This window comes from Scyliorhinus torazame, chromosome 27 (genome assembly GCF_047496885.1).
Source record: "Scyliorhinus torazame isolate Kashiwa2021f chromosome 27, sScyTor2.1, whole genome shotgun sequence".
In the NCBI taxonomy this organism is placed as follows: Eukaryota; Metazoa; Chordata; class Chondrichthyes; order Carcharhiniformes; family Scyliorhinidae; genus Scyliorhinus; species Scyliorhinus torazame.
This window is the reverse complement of record NC_092733.1, coordinates 10,113,474-10,133,646: the sequence shown is the minus strand read 5'-3', so window position 1 is coordinate 10,133,646 and position 20,173 is coordinate 10,113,474. Positions and strand designations below refer to the sequence as shown.

Here is a 20,173-nt window from a genome sequence, read left to right as displayed (position 1 = left end):
GGATATCAGCATAGTGTGTGTGTGTGGATAGCAGCATAGTTTGTGTGTGTGGATAGCAGCATAGTGTGTGTGTGGATAGCAGCATAGTGTGTGTGTGGATATCAGCATAGTGTGTGTGTGGATGGCAGCATAGTGTGTGTGTGGATATCAGCATAGTGTGTGTGTGTGGATATCAGCATAGTGTGTGTGTGTGGATAGCAGCATAGTTTGTGTGTGTGGATATCAGCATAGTGTGTGTGTGTGGATAGCAGCATAGTTTGTGTGTGTGGATATCAGCATAGTGTGTGTGTGGATATCAGCATAGTGTGTGTGTGGATATCAGCATAGTGTGTGTGTGTGGATAGAAGCATAGTGTGTGTGTGTGGATATCAGCATAGTGTGCGTGTGTGGATATCAGAGGTGTGTGTGGATATCAGCATAGTGTGTGTGTGTATATCAGCATAGTGTGTGTGTGGATAGCAGCATAGTGTGTGTGTGTGGATATCAGCATAGTGTGTGTGTGTGTGGATAGCAGCATAGTGTGTGTGTGTGGATATCAGCATCCTGTGTGTGTGTGGATAGCAGGATAGTGTGTGTGTGTGGATATCAGCATAGTGTGTGTGTGGATAGCAGCATAGTGTGTGTGTGTGGATATCAGCAAAGTGTGTGTGTGGATATCAGCATAGTGTGTGTGTGTGGATATCAGAGGTGTGTGTGGATATCAGCATAGTGTGTGTGTGTGGATATCAGCATAGTGTACGTGTGTGGATATCAGAGGTGTGTGTGGATACCAGCATAGTGTGTGTTTGTGGATATCAGCATAGTGTGTGTATGTGGATATCAGCATAGTGTGCGTGTGTGGATATCAGAGGTGTGTGTGGATATCAGCATAGTGTGTGTGTGTGGATATCAGAGGTGTGTGTGTGTGGATATCAGCATAGTGTGTGTGTGGATATCAGCATAGTGTGTGTGTGTGGATATCAGAGGTGTGTGTGGATATCAGCATAGTGTGTGTGTGGATATCAGCATAGTGTACGTGTGTGGATATCAGAGGTGTGTGTGGATATCAGCATAGTGTGTGTGTGGATATCAGCATAGTGTGTGTGTGGATATCAGCATAGTGTGTGTGTGTGGATAGCAGCACAGTGTGTGTGTGTGGATAGCAGCACAGTGTGTGTGTGTGTGGATAGCAGCATAGTGTGTGTGCGTGGATATCAGCATAGTGTGTGTGTGTGGATAGCAGCATAGTGTGTGTGTGTGGATATCAGCACAGTGTGTGTGTGTGGATAGCAGCATAGTTTGTGTGTGTGGATAGCAGCATAGTGTGTGTGTGGATAGCAGCATAGTGTGTGTGTGGATATCAGCATAGTGTGTGTGTGGATGGCAGCATAGTGTGTGTGTGGATATCAGCATAGTGTGTGTGTGTGGATATCAGCATAGTGTGTGTGTGTGGATAGCAGCATAGTTTGTGTGTGTGGATATCAGCATAGTGTGTGTGTGGATATCAGCATAGTGTGTGTGTGGATATCAGCATAGTGTGTGTGTGTGGATAGAAGCATAGTGTGTGTGTGTGGATATCAGCATAGTGTGCGTGTGTGGATATCAGAGGTGTGTGTGGATATCAGCATAGTGTGTGTGTGTATATCAGCATAGTGTGTGTGTGGATAGCAGCATAGTGTGTGTGTGTGGATATCAGCATAGTGTGTGTGTGTGTGGATAGCAGCATAGTGTGTGTGTGTGGATATCAGCATCCTGTGTGTGTGTGGATAGCAGGATAGTGTGTGTGTGTGGATATCAGCATAGTGTGTGTGTGGATAGCAGCATAGTGTGTGTGTGTGGATATCAGCAAAGTGTGTGTGTGGATATCAGCATAGTGTGTGTGTGTGGATATCAGAGGTGTGTGTGGATATCAGCATAGTGTGTGTGTGTGGATATCAGCATAGTGTACGTGTGTGGATATCAGAGGTGTGTGTGGATACCAGCATAGTGTGTGTTTGTGGATATCAGCATAGTGTGTGTATGTGGATATCAGCATAGTGTGCGTGTGTGGATATCAGAGGTGTGTGTGGATATCAGCATAGTGTGTGTGTGTGGATATCAGAGGTGTGTGTGTGTGGATATCAGCATAGTGTGTGTGTGGATATCAGCATAGTGTGTGTGTGTGGATATCAGAGGTGTGTGTGGATATCAGCATAGTGTGTGTGTGGATATCAGCATAGTGTACGTGTGTGGATATCAGAGGTGTGTGTGGATATCAGCATAGTGTGTGTGTGGATAGCAGCATAGTGTGTGTGTGTGGATATCAGCATAGAGTGTGTGTGTGGATATCAGAGGTGTGTTTGGATATCAGCAAAGTGTGTGTGTGTGGATATCAGAGGTGTGTGTGTGTGGATATCAGCATAGTGTGTGTGTGTGTGGATATCAGCATAGTGTGTGTGTGTGTGGATATCAGAGGTGTGTGTGGATATCAGCATAGTGTGCGCGTGTGGATATCAGCATAGTGTGTGCGTGTGGATATCAGCATAGTGTGTGTGTGTGGATATCAGAGGTGTGTGTGTGTGGATAGCAGCATAGTGTGCATGTGTGGATATCAGCAAAGTGTGTGTGGATATCAGCAGAGTGTGTGTGTGGATATCAGCACAGTGTGTGTGTGTGGGTAGCAGCATAGTGTGTGTGCGTGGATATCAGCATAGTGTGTGTGTGTGGATATCAGCATTGTGTGTGTGTGTGGATATCAGCATAGTGTGTGTGTGTGTGGATAGCAGCATAGTGTGTGTGCGTGGATATCAGCATAGTGTGTGTGTGTGGATATCAGCATAGAGTGTGTGTGTGGATAGCAGCATAGTGTGTGTGTGTGGATATCAGCATAGAGTGTGTGTGTGGATAGCAGCACATTGTGTGTGTGTGTGGATAGCAGCATAGTGTGTGTGCGTGGATATCAGCATAGTGTGTGTGTGTGGATAGCAGCATAGTGTGTGTGTGGATAGCAGCATAGTGTGTGTGTGTGGATAGCAGCATAGTGTGTGTGTGTGGATAGCAGCATATTGTGTGTGTGTGGATATCAGCATAGTGTGTGTGTGGATATCAGCATAGAGTGTGTGTGTGGATATCAGCACAGTGTGTGTGTGTGGATATCAGCATAGAGTGTGTGTGTGGATAGCAGCATAGTGTGTGTGTGGATATCAGCATAGTCTGTGTGTGGATATCAGCATAGAGTGTGTGTGTGGATATCAGCACAGTGTGTGTGTGTGGATATCAGCATAGTGTGTGTGTGGATATCAGCATAGAGTGTGTGTGTGGATAGCAGCATACTGTGTGTGTGGATATCAGCATAGTGTGTGTGTGGATATCAGCATAGTGTGTGTGTGTGGATAGCAGCATAGTGTGTGTGTGGATATCAGCATAGAGTGTGTGTGTGGATAGCAGCATAGTGTGTGTGGATATCAGCATAGTGTGCGTGTGTGGATATCAGAGGTGTCTGTGGATATCAGCATAGTGTGTGCGTGTGGATATCAGCATAGAGTGTGTGTGTGGATATCAGCATAGTGTGTGTGTGTGGATAGCAGCATAGTGTGTGTGTGGATATCAGCATAGAGTGTGTGTGTGGATAGCAGCATAGTGTGTGTCTGGATATCAGCATAGTGTTTGTGTGTGGATAGCAGCATAGTGTGTGTGTGGATATCAGCATAGAGTGTGTGTGTGGATAGCAGCATACTGTGTGTGTGGATATCAGCATAGTGTGTGTGTGGATATCAGCATAGTGTGTGTGTGTGGATAGCAGCATAGTGTGTGTGTGGATATCAGCATAGAGTGTGTGTGTGGATAGCAGCATAGTGTGTGTGTGGATATCAGCATAGAGTGTGTGTGTGGATAGCAGCATAGTGTGTGTGTGGATATCAGCATAGTGTGTGTGTGTGGATAGCAGCATAGTGTGTGTGTGGATATCAGCATAGAGTGTGTGTGTGGATATGAGCATAGAGTGTGTGTGTGGATAGCAGCATAGTGTGTGTGTGGATATCAGCATAGTGTGTGTGTGTGGATAGCAGCATAGTGTGTGTGTGGATATCAGCATAGAGTGTGTGTGTGGATATCAGCATAGTGTGTGTGTGGATATCAGCATAGTGTGTGTGTGGATATCAGCATAGTGTGTGTGTGTGGATAGCAGCACAGTGTGTGTGTGTGGATAGCAGCATAGTGTGTGTCTGGATATCAGCATAGTGTTTGTGTGTGGATAGCAGCATAGTGTGTGTGTGGATATCAGCATAGAGTGTGTGTGTGGATAGCAGCATACTGTGTGTGTGGATATCAGCATAGTGTGTGTGTGGATATCAGCATAGTGTGTGTGTGTGGATAGCAGCATAGTGTGTGTGTGGATATCAGCATAGAGTGTGTGTGTGGATAGCAGCATAGTGTGTGTGTGGATATCAGCATAGAGTGTGTGTGTGGATAGCAGCATAGTGTGTGTGTGGATATCAGCATAGTGTGTGTGTAGATAGCAGCATAGTGTGTGTGTGGATATCAGCATAGAGTGTGTGTGTGGATATCAGCATAGAGTGTGTGTGTGGATAGCAGCATAGTGTGTGTGTGGATATCAGCATAGTGTGTGTGTGTGGATAGCAGCATAGTGTGTGTGTGGATATCAGCATAGAGTGTGTGTGTGGATATCAGCATAGTGTGTGTGTGGATATCAGCATAGTGTGTGTGTGGATATCAGCATAGTGTGTGTGTGTGGATAGCAGCACAGTGTGTGTGTGTGGATAGCAGCACAGTGTGTGTGTGTGTGGATAGCAGCATAGTGTGTGTGCGTGGATATCAGCATAGTGTGTGTGTGTGGATAGCAGCATAGTGTGTGTGTGTGGATATCAGCATAGTGTGTGTGTGTGGATAGTAGCATAGTTTGTGTGTGTGGATAGCAGCATAGTGTGTGTGTGGATAGCAGCATAGTGTGTGTGTGGATATCAGCATAGTGTGTGTGTGGATGGCAGCATTGTGTGTGTGTGGATATCAGCATAGTGTGTGTGTGTGGATATCAGCATAGTGTGTGTGTGTGGATAGCAGCATAGTTTGTGTGTGTGGATATCAGCATAGTGTGTGTGTGGATATCAGCATAGTGTGTGTGTGGATATCAGCATAGTGTGTGTGTGTGGATAGAAGCATAGTGTGTGTGTGTGGATAGCAGCATAGTCTGTGTGTGGATAGCAGCATAGTGTGTGTGTGGATAGCAGCACAGTGTGTGTGTGTATGGATAGCAGCATAGTGTGTGTGTGGATATCAGCACAGTGTGTGTGTGTGGATAGCAGCATAGCGTGTGTGTGTGTGGATAGCAGCATAGTGTGTGTGTGTGTGGATAGCAGCATAGTGTGTGTGTGTGGATATCAGCATAGTGTGTGTGTGTGGATAGCAGCATAGTGTGTGTGTGTGGATAGCAGCATAGTGTGTGTGTGGATAGCAGCATAGTGTGTGTGTGGATATCAGCATAGTGTGTGTGTGGATGGCAGCCTAGTGTGAGTGTGGATATCAGCATAGAGTGTGTGTGTGGATAGCAGCATAGTGTGCGTGTGGATATCAGCATAGTGTGTGTGTGGATCTCAGCATAGTCTGTGTGTGGATATCAGCATAGTGTGTGTGTGGATAGCTGCTTAGTGTGTGTGTGTGGATAGCAGCACAGTGTGTGTGTGTGTGGATAGCAGCATAGTGTGTGTGTGGATATCAGCACAGTGTGTGTGTGTGGATAGCAGCATAGCGTGTGTGTGTGTGGATAGCAGCATAGTGTGTGTGTGGATAGCAGCATAGTGTGTGTGTGGATAGCAGCATAGTGTGTGTGTGTGGATAGCAGCATAGTGTGTGTGTGTGTGGTTAGCAGCATAGTGTGTGTGTGTGGATATCAGCATAGTGTGTGTGTGTGGATATCAGCACTGTGTGTGTGTGTGGATAGCAGCATAGTGTGTGTGCATGGATATCAGCATAGTGTGTGTGTGTGGATATCAGCATAGTGTGTGTGTGTGGATATCAGCATAGTGTGTGTGTGTGTGGATAGCAGCATAGAGTGTGTGCGTGGATATCAGCATAGTGTGTGTGTGTGGATATCAGCATAGGGTGTGTGTGTGGATAGCAGCATAGTGTGTGTGTGGATATCAGCACAGAGTGTGTGTGTGGATAGCAGCACAGTGTGTGTGTGTGTGGATAGCAGCATAGTGAGTGAGCGTGGATATCAGCATAGTGTGTGTGTGTGGATATCAGCATAGTGTGTGTGTGGCTATCAGCACAGTGTGTGTATATCAGCATAGTGTGTGTGTGTGGATATCAGCATAGTGTGTGTGTGGATATCAGCATAGAGTGTGTGTGTGGATATCAGCACAGTGTGTGTGTGTGTGGATAGCAGCATAGAGTGTGTGCGTGGATATCAGCATAGTGTGTGTGTGTGGATATCAGCACTGTGTGTGTGTGTGGATAGCAGCATAGTGTGTGTGCATGGATATCAGCATAGTGTGTGTGTGTGGATATCAGCATAGTGTGTGTGTGTGGATATCAGCATAGTGTGTGTGTGTGTGGATAGCAGCATAGAGTGTGTGCGTGGATATCAGCATAGTGTGTGTGTGTGGATATCAGCATAGAGTGTGTGTGTGGATAGCAGCATAGTGTGTGTGTGGATATCAGCACAGAGTGTGTGTGTGGATAGCAGCACAGTGTGTGTGTGTGTGGATAGCAGCATAGTGAGTGAGCGTGGATATCAGCATAGTGTGTGTGTGTGGATATCAGCATAGTGTGTGTGTGGCTATCAGCACAGTGTGTGTATATCAGCATAGTGTGTGTGTGTGGATATCAGCATAGTGTGTGTGTGGATATCAGCATAGAGTGTGTGTGTGGATATCAGCACAGTGTGTGTGTGTGGATATCAGCATAGAGTGTGTGTGTGGATATCAGTACAGAGTGTGTGTGTGGATATCAGAGATGTTTGTGTGTGTGTGGATATAAGCATAGTGTGTGTGTGTGGATAGCAGCACAGTGTGTGTGTGGATAGCAGCATAGTGTGTGTGTGGATATCAGCACAGTGCGTGTGTGTGGATATCAGAGATGTTTGTGTGTGTGTGGATATCAGCATAGTGTGTGTGTGTGGATATCAGCATAGTGTGTGTGTGTGGATATCAGCATAGAGTGTGTGTGTGGATATCAGCATAGCGTGTGTGTGTGGATAGCAGCATAGTGTGTGTGTGGATATCAGCACAGTGTGTGTATATCAGCATAGTGTGTGTGTGTGGATATGAGCATAATGTGTGTGTGTGGATATCAGCATAGAGTGTGTGTGTGGATATCAGCACAGTGTGTGTGTGTGGATATCAGCATCGAGTGTATGTGTGGATATCAGCATAGTGTGTGTGTGTGGATATCAGCATAGAGTGTGTGTGTGGATATCAGCATAGTGTGTGTGTGTGGATATCAGCACAGTGTGTGTGTGGATATCAGCATAGTGTGTGTGTGTGGATATCAGCGTAGTGTGTGTGTGTGGATATCAGCATAGTGTGTGTGTGTGGATATCAGCATAGTGTGCGTGTGTGGATATCAGAGGTGTGTGTGGATATCAGCATAGTGTGTGTGTGGATATCAGCATAGTGTGTGTGTGGATATCAGCATAGAGTGTGTGTGTGGATATCAGCATAGTGTGTGTGGATATCAGCACAGTGTGTGTGTGTGGATATCAGAGATGTTTGTGTGTGTGTGGATATCAGCACAGTGTGTGTGTGTGGATATCAGAGATGTTTGTGTGTGTGTGGATATCAGCACAGTGTGTGTTTGTGGATATCAGAGATGTTTGTGTGTGTGTGGATATCAGCATAGTGTGTGTGTGTGGATAACAGAGGTGTGTGTGGATATCAGCATAGTGTGTGTGTGGATATCAGCATAATGTGTGTGTGGATATCAGCATAGTGTGTGTGTGGATATCAGCATAGAGTGTGTGTGTGGATATCAGCATAGTGTGTGTGGATATCAGCACAGTGTGTGTGTGTGGATATCAGAGATGTTTGTGTGTGTGTGGATATCAGCACAGTGTGTGTGTGTGGATATCAGAGATGTTTGTGTGTGTGTGGATATCAGCACAGTGTGTGTTTGTGGATATCAGAGATGTTTGTGTGTGTGTGGATATCAGCATAGTGTGTGTGTGTGTGGATATCAGCACAGTGTGTGTGTGTGGATATCAGCATAGAGTGTGTGTGTGGATAGCAGCATAGTGTGTGTGTGTGGATATCAGCATAGTGTGCGTGTGTGGATATCAGAGGTGTGTGTGGATATCAGCATAGTGTATGTGTGTGGATATCAGCATAGTGTGTGTGTGTGGATATCAGCATAGAGTGTGTGTGTGGATAGCAGCATAGTGTGTGTGTGGATATCAGCATAGTGTGTGTGTGTGGATATCAGAGGTGTGTGTGGATATCAGCATAGTGTGTGTGTGGATATCAGCATAGTGTGTGTGTGTGGATATCAGCATAGTGTGTGTGTGGATATCAGCATAGTGTGTGTGTGTGGATATCAGCATAGTGTGTGTGTGTGGATAGCAGGATAGTGTGTGTGTGTGGATATCAGCATAGTGTGTGTGTGGATAACAGCGTAGTGTGCGTGTGTGGATATCAGCATAGTGTGCGTGTGTGGATATCAGAGGTGAGTGTGGATATCAGCATAGTGTGTGTGTGGATAGCAGCATAGTGTGCGTGTGTGGATATCAGAGGTGTGTGTGGATATCAGCATAGTGTGTGTGTGGATATCAGCATAGTGTGTGTGTGGATAGCAGCATAGTGTGTGTGTGTGGATATCAGCATAGTGTGTGTGTGTGGATAGTAGCATAGTGTGTGTGTGGATAGCAGCATAGTGTGTGTGTGTGGATATCAGCATAGTGTGTGTGTGTGGATATCAGCATAGTGTGCGTGTGTGGATATCAGAGGTGTGTGTGGATGTCAGCATAGTGTGTGTGTGTGGATAGCAGCATAGTGTGTGTGTGTGGATATCAGCATAGTGTGTGTGTGTGGATACCAGCATAGTGTGTGTTTGTGGATATCAGCATAGTGTGTGTGTGTGGATATCAGCATAGTAACTCCCCTCCCTCCCTCCCTCACTGCTGCCCCAGTAACTCCCTCCCCTCCCTCCCTCACTGCTGCCTCAGTAACTCCCTCTCTCACTCCCTCCCTCCCTCACGGCTGCCCCAGAAACTCCCTCCCTCACTCCCTCCCCTCCCTCAACTTCCTCCCTCACTGCAGCCCCAGTAACTCCCTCCCTCCCTCCCCCACTCCCTCCCTCACTGCTGCTTCAGTAACTCCCTCCCTCCCTCCCTCCCTCCCTCACTGCTGCCCCAGAAACTCCCTCCCCTCACTCCCTCCCTCCCTCACTGCTGCCTCAGTAACTACCCCTCCCTCCCTCCCTCACGGCTGCCCCAGTAACTCACTCCCTCCCTCCCTGCTGCCCCAGTAACTCCCTCCCCTCCCTCACTGATGCCTCAGTAACTCCCTCACTCCCTCCCTCCCTCACAGCTGCCCCAGTAACTCCCTCACTCCCTCCCTCCCTCACTGCTGCCTCAGTAACTCCCCTCCCTCCCTCACTGCTGCCCCAGTAACTCCCTCCCTCACTCCCTCCCTCACAGCTGCCCCAGTAACTCCCTCACTCCCTCCCTCCCTCACTGCTGCCTCAGTAACTCCCTCACTCCCTCCCTCCCTCACAGCTGCCCCAGTACCTCCCTCACTCCCTCCCTCCCTCACTGCTGCCTCAGTAACTCCCCTCCCTCCCTCACTGCTGCCCCAGTAATTCCCTCCCTCCCTCCCTCAAGGTTGCCTCAGTAACTCCCTCCCTCCCTCCCTCACTGCTGCCCCAGTAACTCCCTCCCTCCCTCCCTCACGGCTGCCTCAGTAACTCCCTCCCTCACTCGCTCCCTCCCTCACTGCTACCCCAGTAACTCCCACCCCTCTCTCCCTCCCTCCCTCCATCCCTCATTGCTGCCCCAGTAACTCCATTCCTCCCTCACTGCTGCCCCAGTAACTCCCTCACTCCGTCCCTCCCTCACTGCTGCCTCAGTAACTCCCCTCCCTCCCTCCCTCACTGCTGCCCCAGTAACTCCCTCCCTCCCTCACTGCTGCCCCAGTAACTCCCTCACTCCGTCCCTCCCTCACTGCTGCCCCAGTAACTCCCTCCCCTCCCTCCCTCACTGCTGCCCCAGTAACTCACTCACTCCCTCCCTCCCTCACGGCTGCCCCAGTAACTCCCTCCCTCACTCCCTCCCTCACGGCTGCCCCAATAACTCCCTCCCTCACTCCCTCACGGCTGCCCCAGTAACTTCCTCCCTCACTCCCGCACTGCTGCCTCAGTAACTCCCCTCCCTCCCTCCCTCCCTCACAGCTGCCCCAGTAACTCACTCCCTCCCTCCCTCCTTCCCTCCCTCACTGCTGCCCCAGTAACTCCCTCATCACGGCTGCCCCAGTAACTCCCTCCCTCGCTCCCTCGCTCCCTCACGGCTGCCCCAGTAACTCCCTCCCTCACTCCCTCCCCTCCCTCCCTCACTCCCTCCCCTCCCTCCCTTCCTCCCTCCCCTCCCTCCCTTCCTCCCTCACAGCTGCCCCAGTAACTCCCTCCCTGAATCACTGTATAGCCCCCTCCCGAGTTGGACTATTTACATACTGCTCTAAAAAACTCTCCTGGATGCTCCTTAGAAATTCTGCTCCATCTACGCCTCCAACACTACATGAGTCCCATTCAATGTTGGGGAAGTTAAAATCTCACATCACGACCACCCTATTGCTCCTACATTTTTCTATAATCTGTCTACATATTTGTACCTCTACTTCACGCTCGCTTTTGGGAGGCGTGTAGTAAAGCCTCAACAATGTTACTGCACCCTTCCTATTTCTTAGCTCTCCCATATTGCCTCAGTGCTCGAATCCTCCATCGTGCCCTCCTTAATCACAGCTGTGATATCATCTCTGACCAGTAATGCAACTCCTCCACCCCTTTTACCTCCCTCTCTATCCCTCCTGAAGCACCTATACCCTGGGATATTTAGGTGCCAGTCTTGCCCTTCCCTCAACCAAGTCTCAGTAATACCAATAACATCATATTCCCAGGTACTAATCCAAGCGCTAAGTTCATCTGCCTTACCTGCTCCACTTCTCGCATTGAAACAAATGCACCTCAGACCACCTGTCCCTTTGCATTCATCATCTCTTCCCTGTCTACTCTTCCCCTTAGTCACATTGAGTTTATTATCTCGTACCTTACTGGCTTTAGTTGCTGCCTCTTTACTGACCTCTAACTTCCTAATCTGGTTCCCATCCTCTTGCCACATTAGTTTAAAACCTCCCCAACAGTGTTAGCAAAAGCACCCCCTAGGACATTGGTTCCAGTCCTGCCCAGGTGTAGACCATCTGATTTGTAATGATCCCACCGCCCCCAGAACCGGTTCCAATGTCCCAAAAATCTGAACCCCTCCCTCCTGCACCATCTCTCAAGCCACGCATTCATTCTGACTATTCTTGAATTTCTACTCTGACTGTCTCATGGCACTGGTAGCAATCCTGAGATTACTACCTTTGTGGCCCTACTTTTTAACTTATCTCCTCACTCCTTAAATTCTGATTGTAGGACCTCATCCCGTTTTTTACCTATATCGTTGGTGCCTATATGCACCACGACAACTGGCTGTTCACCCTCCCCCTTCAGTATGTCCTGCAGCCGATCTGAGACATCCCTGACTTGTGCACCCGGGAGGCAACATACTATTCGGGAGTCTCATTTTCGACCACAGAAACGCCTGTCTACTCCCCTTACGATTGAATCCCCTATGACTATAGCCTTGCCAGTCTTTTTCCCGCCCTTCTGTGCAGCAGAGCCAGCCACAGTGCCATGAGCCTGGCTACTACTGCCTTCCCCTGGTGAGTCATCTCCCCCAACAGTATCCAAATCGGTATACCTGTTTTGGAGGGAGATGAGCGCAGGGGACACCTGCACTGCCTTCCTGCTTTTATCCTGTGTCCCCGCCGCTCTCCTCGCGTTCTTTTATCCTGTGGTCCCGCCGCTCTCCTCGCGCTCTTTTATCCTGTGGTCCCGCCACTCTCCTCGTGCTCTTCCACTGAGTCTCCGCCGCTCTCCTTGCGCTCTTTTATCCTGTGTCCCCGCCGCTCTCCTCGCGCTCTTTTATCCTGTGTCCCCGCCGCTCTCCTCGCGCTCTTTCACAGAGTCTCCGCCGCTCTCCTCGCGCTCTTTTATCCTGTGGTCCCGCCACTCTCCTCGTGCTCTTCCACTGAGTCTCTGCCGCTCTCCTTGCGCTCTTTTATCCTGTGTCCCCGCCGCTCTCCTCGCGCTCTTTCACAGAGTCTCCGCCGCTCTCCTCGCACTCTTTTATCCTGTGGTCCCGCCACTCTCCTCGCGCTCTTTCACTGAGTCCCCGCTGCTCTCCTCGCGCTCTTTCACTGCAGGCTGTGATGTCACTTCTTTCTACTTCTACCTGCCCTCGAGTCTCCCTCTTGATCTTTACTCGGCTGGGATCCTTAAAGCGATTGTCTTTTTTTTTTTGGTTAGAGGAGGAGGTAGGGAGGGAAACACTGAAGAATTGTTTCGGGTTGAACTGTCACTTGACAACAGCACCTCCACAAACCACCTTCAAGATACGGTGACCGCAATGCACTGATGCAAATTTTACCCGCAACAGCCAATCAGCAACTCCGTTCTACTGCCCTCTGATGGATCATAAGGTAACAAACCGGGAATAAACAGGAATTCTTCCTCCCAGTCTCCTCCCCAATCTCTCCCCCTTAGTGGCCCTCCATCCTATGCCCCCCCTCCCTCAGTCTCTCACCACTCCCTCCGGTTCTCTCTCCGCAATCCCCCCTCCCCCCAAGTCTCTCCCCTCTAGTCTCTCCCACCCCCAGTCTCTCACCCCTAGTGGCCCCCCATCCCACGCTCCCTCTCTCAGTCTCTCCCTACTCCCCCTAGTCTCTCCCCACTCCCTCTGGTTCTCCCCCCCCAAATCTCTCCACCACAGTCCCTCCCCGCAGTCCCCCCCCCCCCCCCCCGCGGTCTCTTCCCCAAGTATCTCCCCTCCAATCTCTCCACCCAATCTCTCCCCCTCCAGTCTCCCCCTTCAGTCTCTCCCCCCTCAGTCTCTCCCCGCCTCTTCACCCCAATCTCTCTCCCTCCAGTCTCCCCCCTCAGTCTCTACCCCCTCAGTCTCTCCCCGCCTCTTCACCCCAATCTCTCTCCCTCCAGTCTCCCCCTCAGTCTCTCCCCCCTCAGTCTCTCCCCCCTCAGTCTCTCACCGCCTCTCCAACCCAGTCTCCTCCCTCAGTCTCTCCCCTCAGTCTCTCCCCTCAGTCTCTCCCCCCTCAGTCTCTCCCCGTCTCTCCACCCCAGTCTCTCCCCTTAGTTTCTCCCCCAGTCTCTCCACCCCTCCACCCCTGTCTCTCCCCCAGTCTCTCCCCTCAGTCTCTCCCCTCAGTCTCTCCCCCCTCAGTCTCTCCCTGCCTCTCCACCCCAGTCTCTCCACCCCACTCTCTCCCCCAGTCTCTCCCTCCCTCCACCCCAGTCTCTCCCCTCAGTCTCTCCCCTCAGTCTCTCCCCTCAGTCTCTCCCCTCAGTCTCTCCCCTCAGTCTCTCCCCCCTCAGTCCCTCCTCCCCTCCACCCCAGTCTCTCCTCCAGTCTCTCCCTCCCTCCACCCCAGTCTCTCCCCCAGTCTCTCCCTCCCTCCACCTCAGTCTCTCCCCTCAGTCTCTCCCCTCAGTCGTTCCCCCCTCAGTCTCTCCCCCCTCAGTCTCTCCCCGCCTCTCCAACCCAGTCTCTCCACCCCAGTCTCTCCCCCAGTCTCTCCCTCCCACCACCCCAGTCTCTCCCCCAGTCTCTCCCCTCAGTCTCTCCCCTCAGTCTCTCCCCCCTCAGTCTTTCCCCGCCTCTCCACCCCAGTCTCTCCCCCAGTCTCTCTCCTCAGTCTCTCCCCTCAGTCTCTCCCCCCTCAGTCTCTCCACCCCTCCACCCCAGTCTCTCCCCCAGTCTCCCCCTCAGTCTCGCCCCTCAGTCTCTCCCCTCAGTCTATCCCCCCTCAGTCTCACCCCTCAGTCTCTCTGCTCAGTCTCTCCCCGCCTCTCCACCCCAGTCTCTCCCCTTAGTTTCTCCCCCAGTCTTTCCCCGCCTCTCCACCCCAGTCTCTCCCCCAGTCTCTCCCCCTTGCAACCGAGCCTGTTCCCCCCCCCCTCAATATAGTCTTTCCCTCTCCCCCCCAGTCTCTTCCCCAGAGGACCCACTCCCCCCAGATGACACCCCCACTCTCTCCTCTCCCTCACTCCCTCCCTCACTGCTGCCTCAGTAACTCCCTCCCCTGCCTCCCTCACTGCAACAGTTATTCTCCATTCACCCCATGAATCCTTTGCCCGTCTTAAACACTTCAAATTAGAGCAGCGTAACTCAGCCACGCTCCTCCCTCCTGCTCCCATGCTCCCTCCCTCCCTCCCCTCCCTCCCTGCCTCCCTCACAGCTGCCCCAGTAACTCCCTCCCTCACACCCTCATTCCCTCACTGCTGCCCCAGTAACTCCCTCACACCCTCCCTCCCTCACTGCTGCCCCAGTAACTCCCTCACTCCCTCCCTCCCTCTCTCACGGCTGCCCCAGTAACTCCCTCACTCCCTCCCGCCCTCCCTCACAGCTGCCCCAGTAACTCGCTCCCTCACTCCCTCCCCTCCCTCCCTCCCTCCCTCACGGTTGCCCCAGTAACACCTCCCTCACACCCTCATTCCCTCACTGCTGCCTCAGTAACTACCCTCCCTCCCTCACTGCTGCCCCAGTAACTCCCTCACTCCCTCCCTCCCTCCCTCACTGCTGCCTCAGTAACTCCCCTCCCTCCCTCCCTCCCTCACTGCTGCCCCAATAACTCCCTCACTCCCTCCCTCACAGCTGCCCCAGTAACTCCCTCCCTCAATCCCTCCCTCCCTCACTGCTGCCCCAGTAACACCCTACACGCCCTCCCTCCCTCACTGCTGCCCCAGTAACACCCTACACTCCCTCCCTCCCTCACTGCTGCCCCAGTAACACCCTCCCCTCCCTCCCTCACGGCTGCCCCAGTAACTCCCTCCCTCACTCCATCCCTCCCTCCCTCCCTCACTGCTGCTTCAGTAACTCCCTCACTCCCTCCCTCCCTCCCTCACTGCTGCCCCAGTAACTCCCTCCCCTCCCTCCCTCCCTCCCTCCCTCACTGCTGCCCCAGTAACTCCCTCCCCTCCCTCCCTCCCTCCCTCACTGCTGCCTCAGTAACTCCCTCAATCCCTCCCTCCCTCACTGCTGCCCCAGTAACTACCCCTCCCTCCCTCCCTCCCTGCTGCCCCAGTAACTCCCTCACTCCCTCCCTCCCTCACTGATGCCTCAGTAACTCCCTCACTCCCTCCCTCCCTCACAGCTGCCCCAGTAACTCCCTCACTCCCTCCCTCCCTCACTGCTGCCTCAGTAACTCCCCTCCCTCCCTCACTGCTGCCCCAGTAACTCCCTCCCTCACTCCCTCCCTCACAGCTGCCCCAGTAACTCCCTCACTCCCTCCCTCCCTCACTGCTGCCTCAGTAACTCCCCTCCCTCCCTCACTGCTGCCCCAGTAATTCCCTCCCTCCCTCCCTCACGGCTGCCTCAGTAACTCCCTCCCTCCCTCACTGCTGCCCCAGTAACTCCCTCCCTCCCTCCCTCACGGCTGCCTCAGTAACTCCCTCCCTCACTCGCTCCCTCCCTCACTGCTGCCCCAGTAACTCCCACCCCTCTCTCCCTCACTCCCTCCCTCCCTCACAGCTGCCCCAGTAACTCCCTCACTCCCTCCCTCCCTCACTGCTGCCTCAGTAACTCCCTCACTCCCTCCCTCCCTCACAGCTGCCCCAGTAACTCCCTCACTCCCTCCCTCCCTCACTGCTGCCTCAGTAACTCCCCTCCCTCCCTCACTGCTGCCCCAGTAATTCCCTCCCTCCCTCCCTCACGGCTGCCTCAGTAACTCCCTCCCTCCCTCACTGCTGCCCCAGTAACTCCCTCCCTCCCTCCCTCACGGCTGCCTCAGTAACTCCCTCCCTCACTCGCTCCCTCCCTCACTGCTGCCCCAGTAACTCCCACCCCTCTCTCCCTCCCTCCATCCCTCCCTCACTGCTGCCACAGTAACTCCCCCCCTCCCTCCCTCACGGCTGCCTCAGTAACTCCCTTCCTCACTCCATTCCTCCCTCACTGCTGCCCCAGTAACTCCCTCACTCCGTCCCTCCCTCACTGCTGCCTCAGTAACTCCCCTCCCTCCCTCCCTCACTGCTGCCCCAGTAACTCCCTCCCTCCCTCACTGCTGCCCCAGTAACTCCCTCACTCCGTCCCTCCCTCACTGCTGCCCCAGTAACTCCCTCACTCCCTCCCTCCCTCACGGCTGCCCCAGTAACTCCCTCCCTCACTCCCTCCCTCACTGCTGCCCCAGTAACTCCCTCACTCACGGCTGCCCCAGTAACTCCCTCTGTCACTCCCTCACTCCCTCACGGCTGCCCCAGTAACTCCCTCCCTCACTCCCTCCCCTCCCTCCCACACTCCCTCCCCTCCCTCCCTTCCTCCCTCCCCTCTCTCCCTCCCTCCCTCACAGCTGCCCCAGTAACTCCCTCCCTCCCTCCCTCACTGCTGCCCCAGTAACTCCCTCACTCCCTCCCTCACAGCTGCCCCAGTAACTCCCTCCCTCAATCCCTCCCTCCCTCACTGCTGCCCCAGTAACTCCCTCACTCCCTCCCTCATTGCTGCCCCAGTAACTCCCACACTCCCTCCCTCCCTCACTGCTGCCCCAGTAACTCCCTCACTCCCTCCCTCCCTCATTGCTGCCCCAGTAACTCCCTCACTCCCTCCCTCCCTCATTGCTGCCCCAGTAACTCCCTCACTCCCTCCCTCCCTCATTGCTGCCCCAGTAACTCCCGCACTCCCTCCCTCCCTCACTGCTGCCCCAGTAACTCCCTCACTCCCTCCCTCCCTCATTGCTGCCCCAGTAACTCCCTCACTCCCTCCCTCCCTCACTGCTGCCCCAGTAACTCCCTCACTCCCTCCCTCCCTCATTGCTGCCCCAGTAACTCCCTCACTCCCTCCCTCCCTCATTGCTGCCCTGGTGTCTGACACAGGGAGGGGGGGGGGGGGCAGTGGTTGAGGGCTGCCCATGCAGCACTCAAAATGTTAACCTACCTCCCCCCCTCTCCTCCTCCCTCCTCCATCCCTCTCTCCATCACATCAAAGCCCAGCCTGCTGAGGCTGACGTCAGGGTGTGAGGGATGTGTTGGGGTTTCTCGCTCTCTCTCTCTGTTGTCTGGACTGCATTCAGCAGTGATTCTGGAGAGCTGCTTGTGATGTGAGTGCAGCAGCCAGGGCTGGTGTGGAGCGAGAGATAGAGAGACAGAGCAGTGGGGGCTCTGTGTGTGTGTGTGTGGCCAAGCTTCAAGGGGAGAGGGTGGGGGGGGGAATGAAGCAGAGCTCAGTATGAGTGTCCCTCTCCTGAAGATTGGAGCTGTCCTCAGCACCATGGCTATGGTGACCAACTGGATGTCCCAGACCCTCCCCACCCTGGTGGGATTGAACGGAACCAAACTCAGCTCAACGGGGAACACGCAGAAAATAGTGAGTGTGCACATCCTTGAATCTTCACGGGGAGGGGGGAGGGGAGTCTCTATTCTGTGCCAACCACTTTTAAACTCCCCTTCCTCTGCAGTCTTTTTTGTTAAGCTGATTTGGGGATGGGTATGACCATCTCTCTCTGTCAGCCAGGCACTGTGTGTACATTGCCACACTCTGCAAACCCAGGCTGAAATCACCCCCTGCAGGTGTCTCTTTGGATGGACAGGGGAGAGGCTGGAAGTTTCATTGTTAAAATGCAAGGAAGTGGAATGCAAGCGTTTGGATATCCGATGGGCTTCAGTAAATTGTGTTGCTTTGGGGAGGGTGAATGGGCAGACTTTTCAATATTACTGGGGTTTCATTGTTTTGTAAATAAAAGCAAACAGATGTGAGCTTGCTTCTTCCGGGATGTTTTATATTTTAACATCTGCCTTCAATAGTGGGCGACCTCCCAGATTCTATCTGCCTCATCTCAGAACTAATCTGTGCAATGTCTTAACCCCCTGAGCAACCCCTCTCTCTCTCTCTCTATCTCTTTCTATCGCTCTCTCTCTATGTCTCTCTTTATCTCCCTCTCAATCTTTCATCTCTCTCTATCTCTCTCTTTTACTCTCTCTCTCTCTATCTCTCTATCGCTCTCTTTGTCTCTCTCTCTTTATCTCTCTCTCTCTTTATCTCTCTATCTCTCTTTTAGCTCTCTCTATCTCTCTCTATCTTTATCTCTCTTTATCTCTCTCTCTGTTTATCTCTCTCTCTATCTCTCTCATTCTTTTATGTCTAGCTCCCTGTCTCTCTATCTCTCTTTATCTCTCTCTATCTCTCTTTATCTTTATCTCTCTCTATCTCTCTCTGTATCTCTCTCTTTATCTCTATCTCTCTTTTATCTCTCTCTATCTCTCTTTATCTCTCTCTATCTATCTCTCTCTCTTTATCTCTATCTCTTTCTTTATCTCTCTCTCGCTATATCTCTATCTCTATCTCTCTTTATCTCTCTCTCTCTTTATCTCTCTCTCTCTATCTCTCTATCTCTATCTCTCTTTATCTCTCTATCTCTCTCTATATATATATATATCTTTATCTCTCTATCTCTATCTCTCTCTCTTTATCCCTCTCTCTCTTTATCTCTATCTCTCTTTCTTTATCTCTCTCTCTCTTTATCTCTCTATCTCTCTCTCTATATATATATATCTTTATCTCGCTATCTCTATCTCTCTCTCTTTATCTCTCTCTCTCTTTATCTCTCTCTCTCTCTTTATCTCTCTTTCTCTCTTTATCTCTCTCTATCTCTCTATCTCTCTTTATCTCTCTCCTTATCTCTCTCTAACTCTCTTTATCTCTCCAGCTGTGTTTTTTATTGCTCCCCTTCTCTTTCCTCCCTCCAACTCCTTTCCTCTCCCTTTCAGATTTTCATTTATTTATCTTTTCTCTCTCTCTCTCTCTCTCTTTCTCCCCGGTCCTGTTTCAAATTTTCCTTTGGCCCTCTCCCATTCAACCTCTGCCAGTTGTTCTCAAAATATTTCTCCTCCTCCCATTTCTCTTCCTGTACCCCAATTTCTCTTCCTCACCCCAATTTCTCTTATTCTCCCCCCATTTCTCTTCTTCTCTCCCCCATTTTTCTTCTCCCCCATTCCTCTTCTCCCCCCTCCATTCCTCTTCTCCCCCATTCCTCTTCTCCCCCCTCCATTCCTCTTCTCCACCATTCCTCTTCTCCCCCTCCCCTATGTCTCTTCCCAGTCTTCTAATTAATCCTTTTTGTTTCTCTCAGGGTGTCTTTTCTCCCCCCACGTTTCATCGCTCTTTGCTGCAACATTTCTTTTCGATTGTCCTTTGCTGAAATTTTCCTTTTCCCAGCCTCTCGCTCTCTCTCCCCTCAATATTTCTCTTGCCCCTCCCCTCCTCTTTCCAAAATTCCCCTTCCCTTCATCCCTCCCAATGTTTAATTCTCTCTCTCTCACTCCTCTTCTTCTGAGCATTAATAAACTATTTCTATTTTCTAAATGATTCTGCACTGGGCGGGGGTTGGGGAGGGGGTAAGATCAGAAATTTGAAGTTGTACAGTGTGAATTCAAAGGGCAGTATTGGACTGGAAGAAATGAGATTTGTGCTCAGACAAAGATCACAAAGTGCTTGGGGCACAAATAATCTGTGGGAAGTTCTTAAACTTGACGTTCAAGCTAAAAGTAAGGATGTACATAATTGCCGTAAGATGCTGTTAGGGGAATGGTTTGATTTCATTTTGTGGTCAGATTTGGGAATTTAAATCTTAACCTCATGACTGCAAAATATTCGTGGAAATATTAAAGTGTTTAAAAGTCCGGCTCACTGCAAATGGATGCAGACTCTGGGTCATTCAGATGTTTCCAGATTGTTTTGGGGACAATAGGAGGGTGGATGTCCTCTGCTTCAAATAATCAGATGATTTAAAAATGTTTATATATTTTTGCTATGAGGATGGATGAAGTAATTCTACTGGCCCACCTCTGTGAGTGTTTGCTATCCACTTGTCCCTGTGTTCTCACTTCACAGCTGATTGCATCTCAGTCCCTCCAATGTTTCCTCTCTCTCGCTCAATTCAGCGTTTGC

The 20,173-nt window shown here is 51.4% G+C and overlaps 1 protein-coding gene across 2 annotated transcripts in view; it reads left to right on the top strand.

Annotated features, from left to right (window-relative positions):
- The window catches only part of LOC140403197 (noelin-2-like), a 473,392-nt gene that overhangs the window by 307,896 nt on the left and 145,323 nt on the right, over positions 1-20,173 (top strand). Inside the window, exon 1 of one of the 2 annotated variants that reach the window (XM_072490947.1) lies at positions 17,294-17,593. The exons of the other annotated variant lie outside the window; for it this stretch is intronic. Within the exon in view, the coding sequence (XP_072347048.1) occupies positions 17,456-17,593 (138 nt within the window). The 5' untranslated portion in view covers positions 17,294-17,455. Of the gene's footprint in view, positions 1-17,293; positions 17,594-20,173 lie in introns of those variants that run through there. 2 annotated transcript variants of the gene reach the window in all.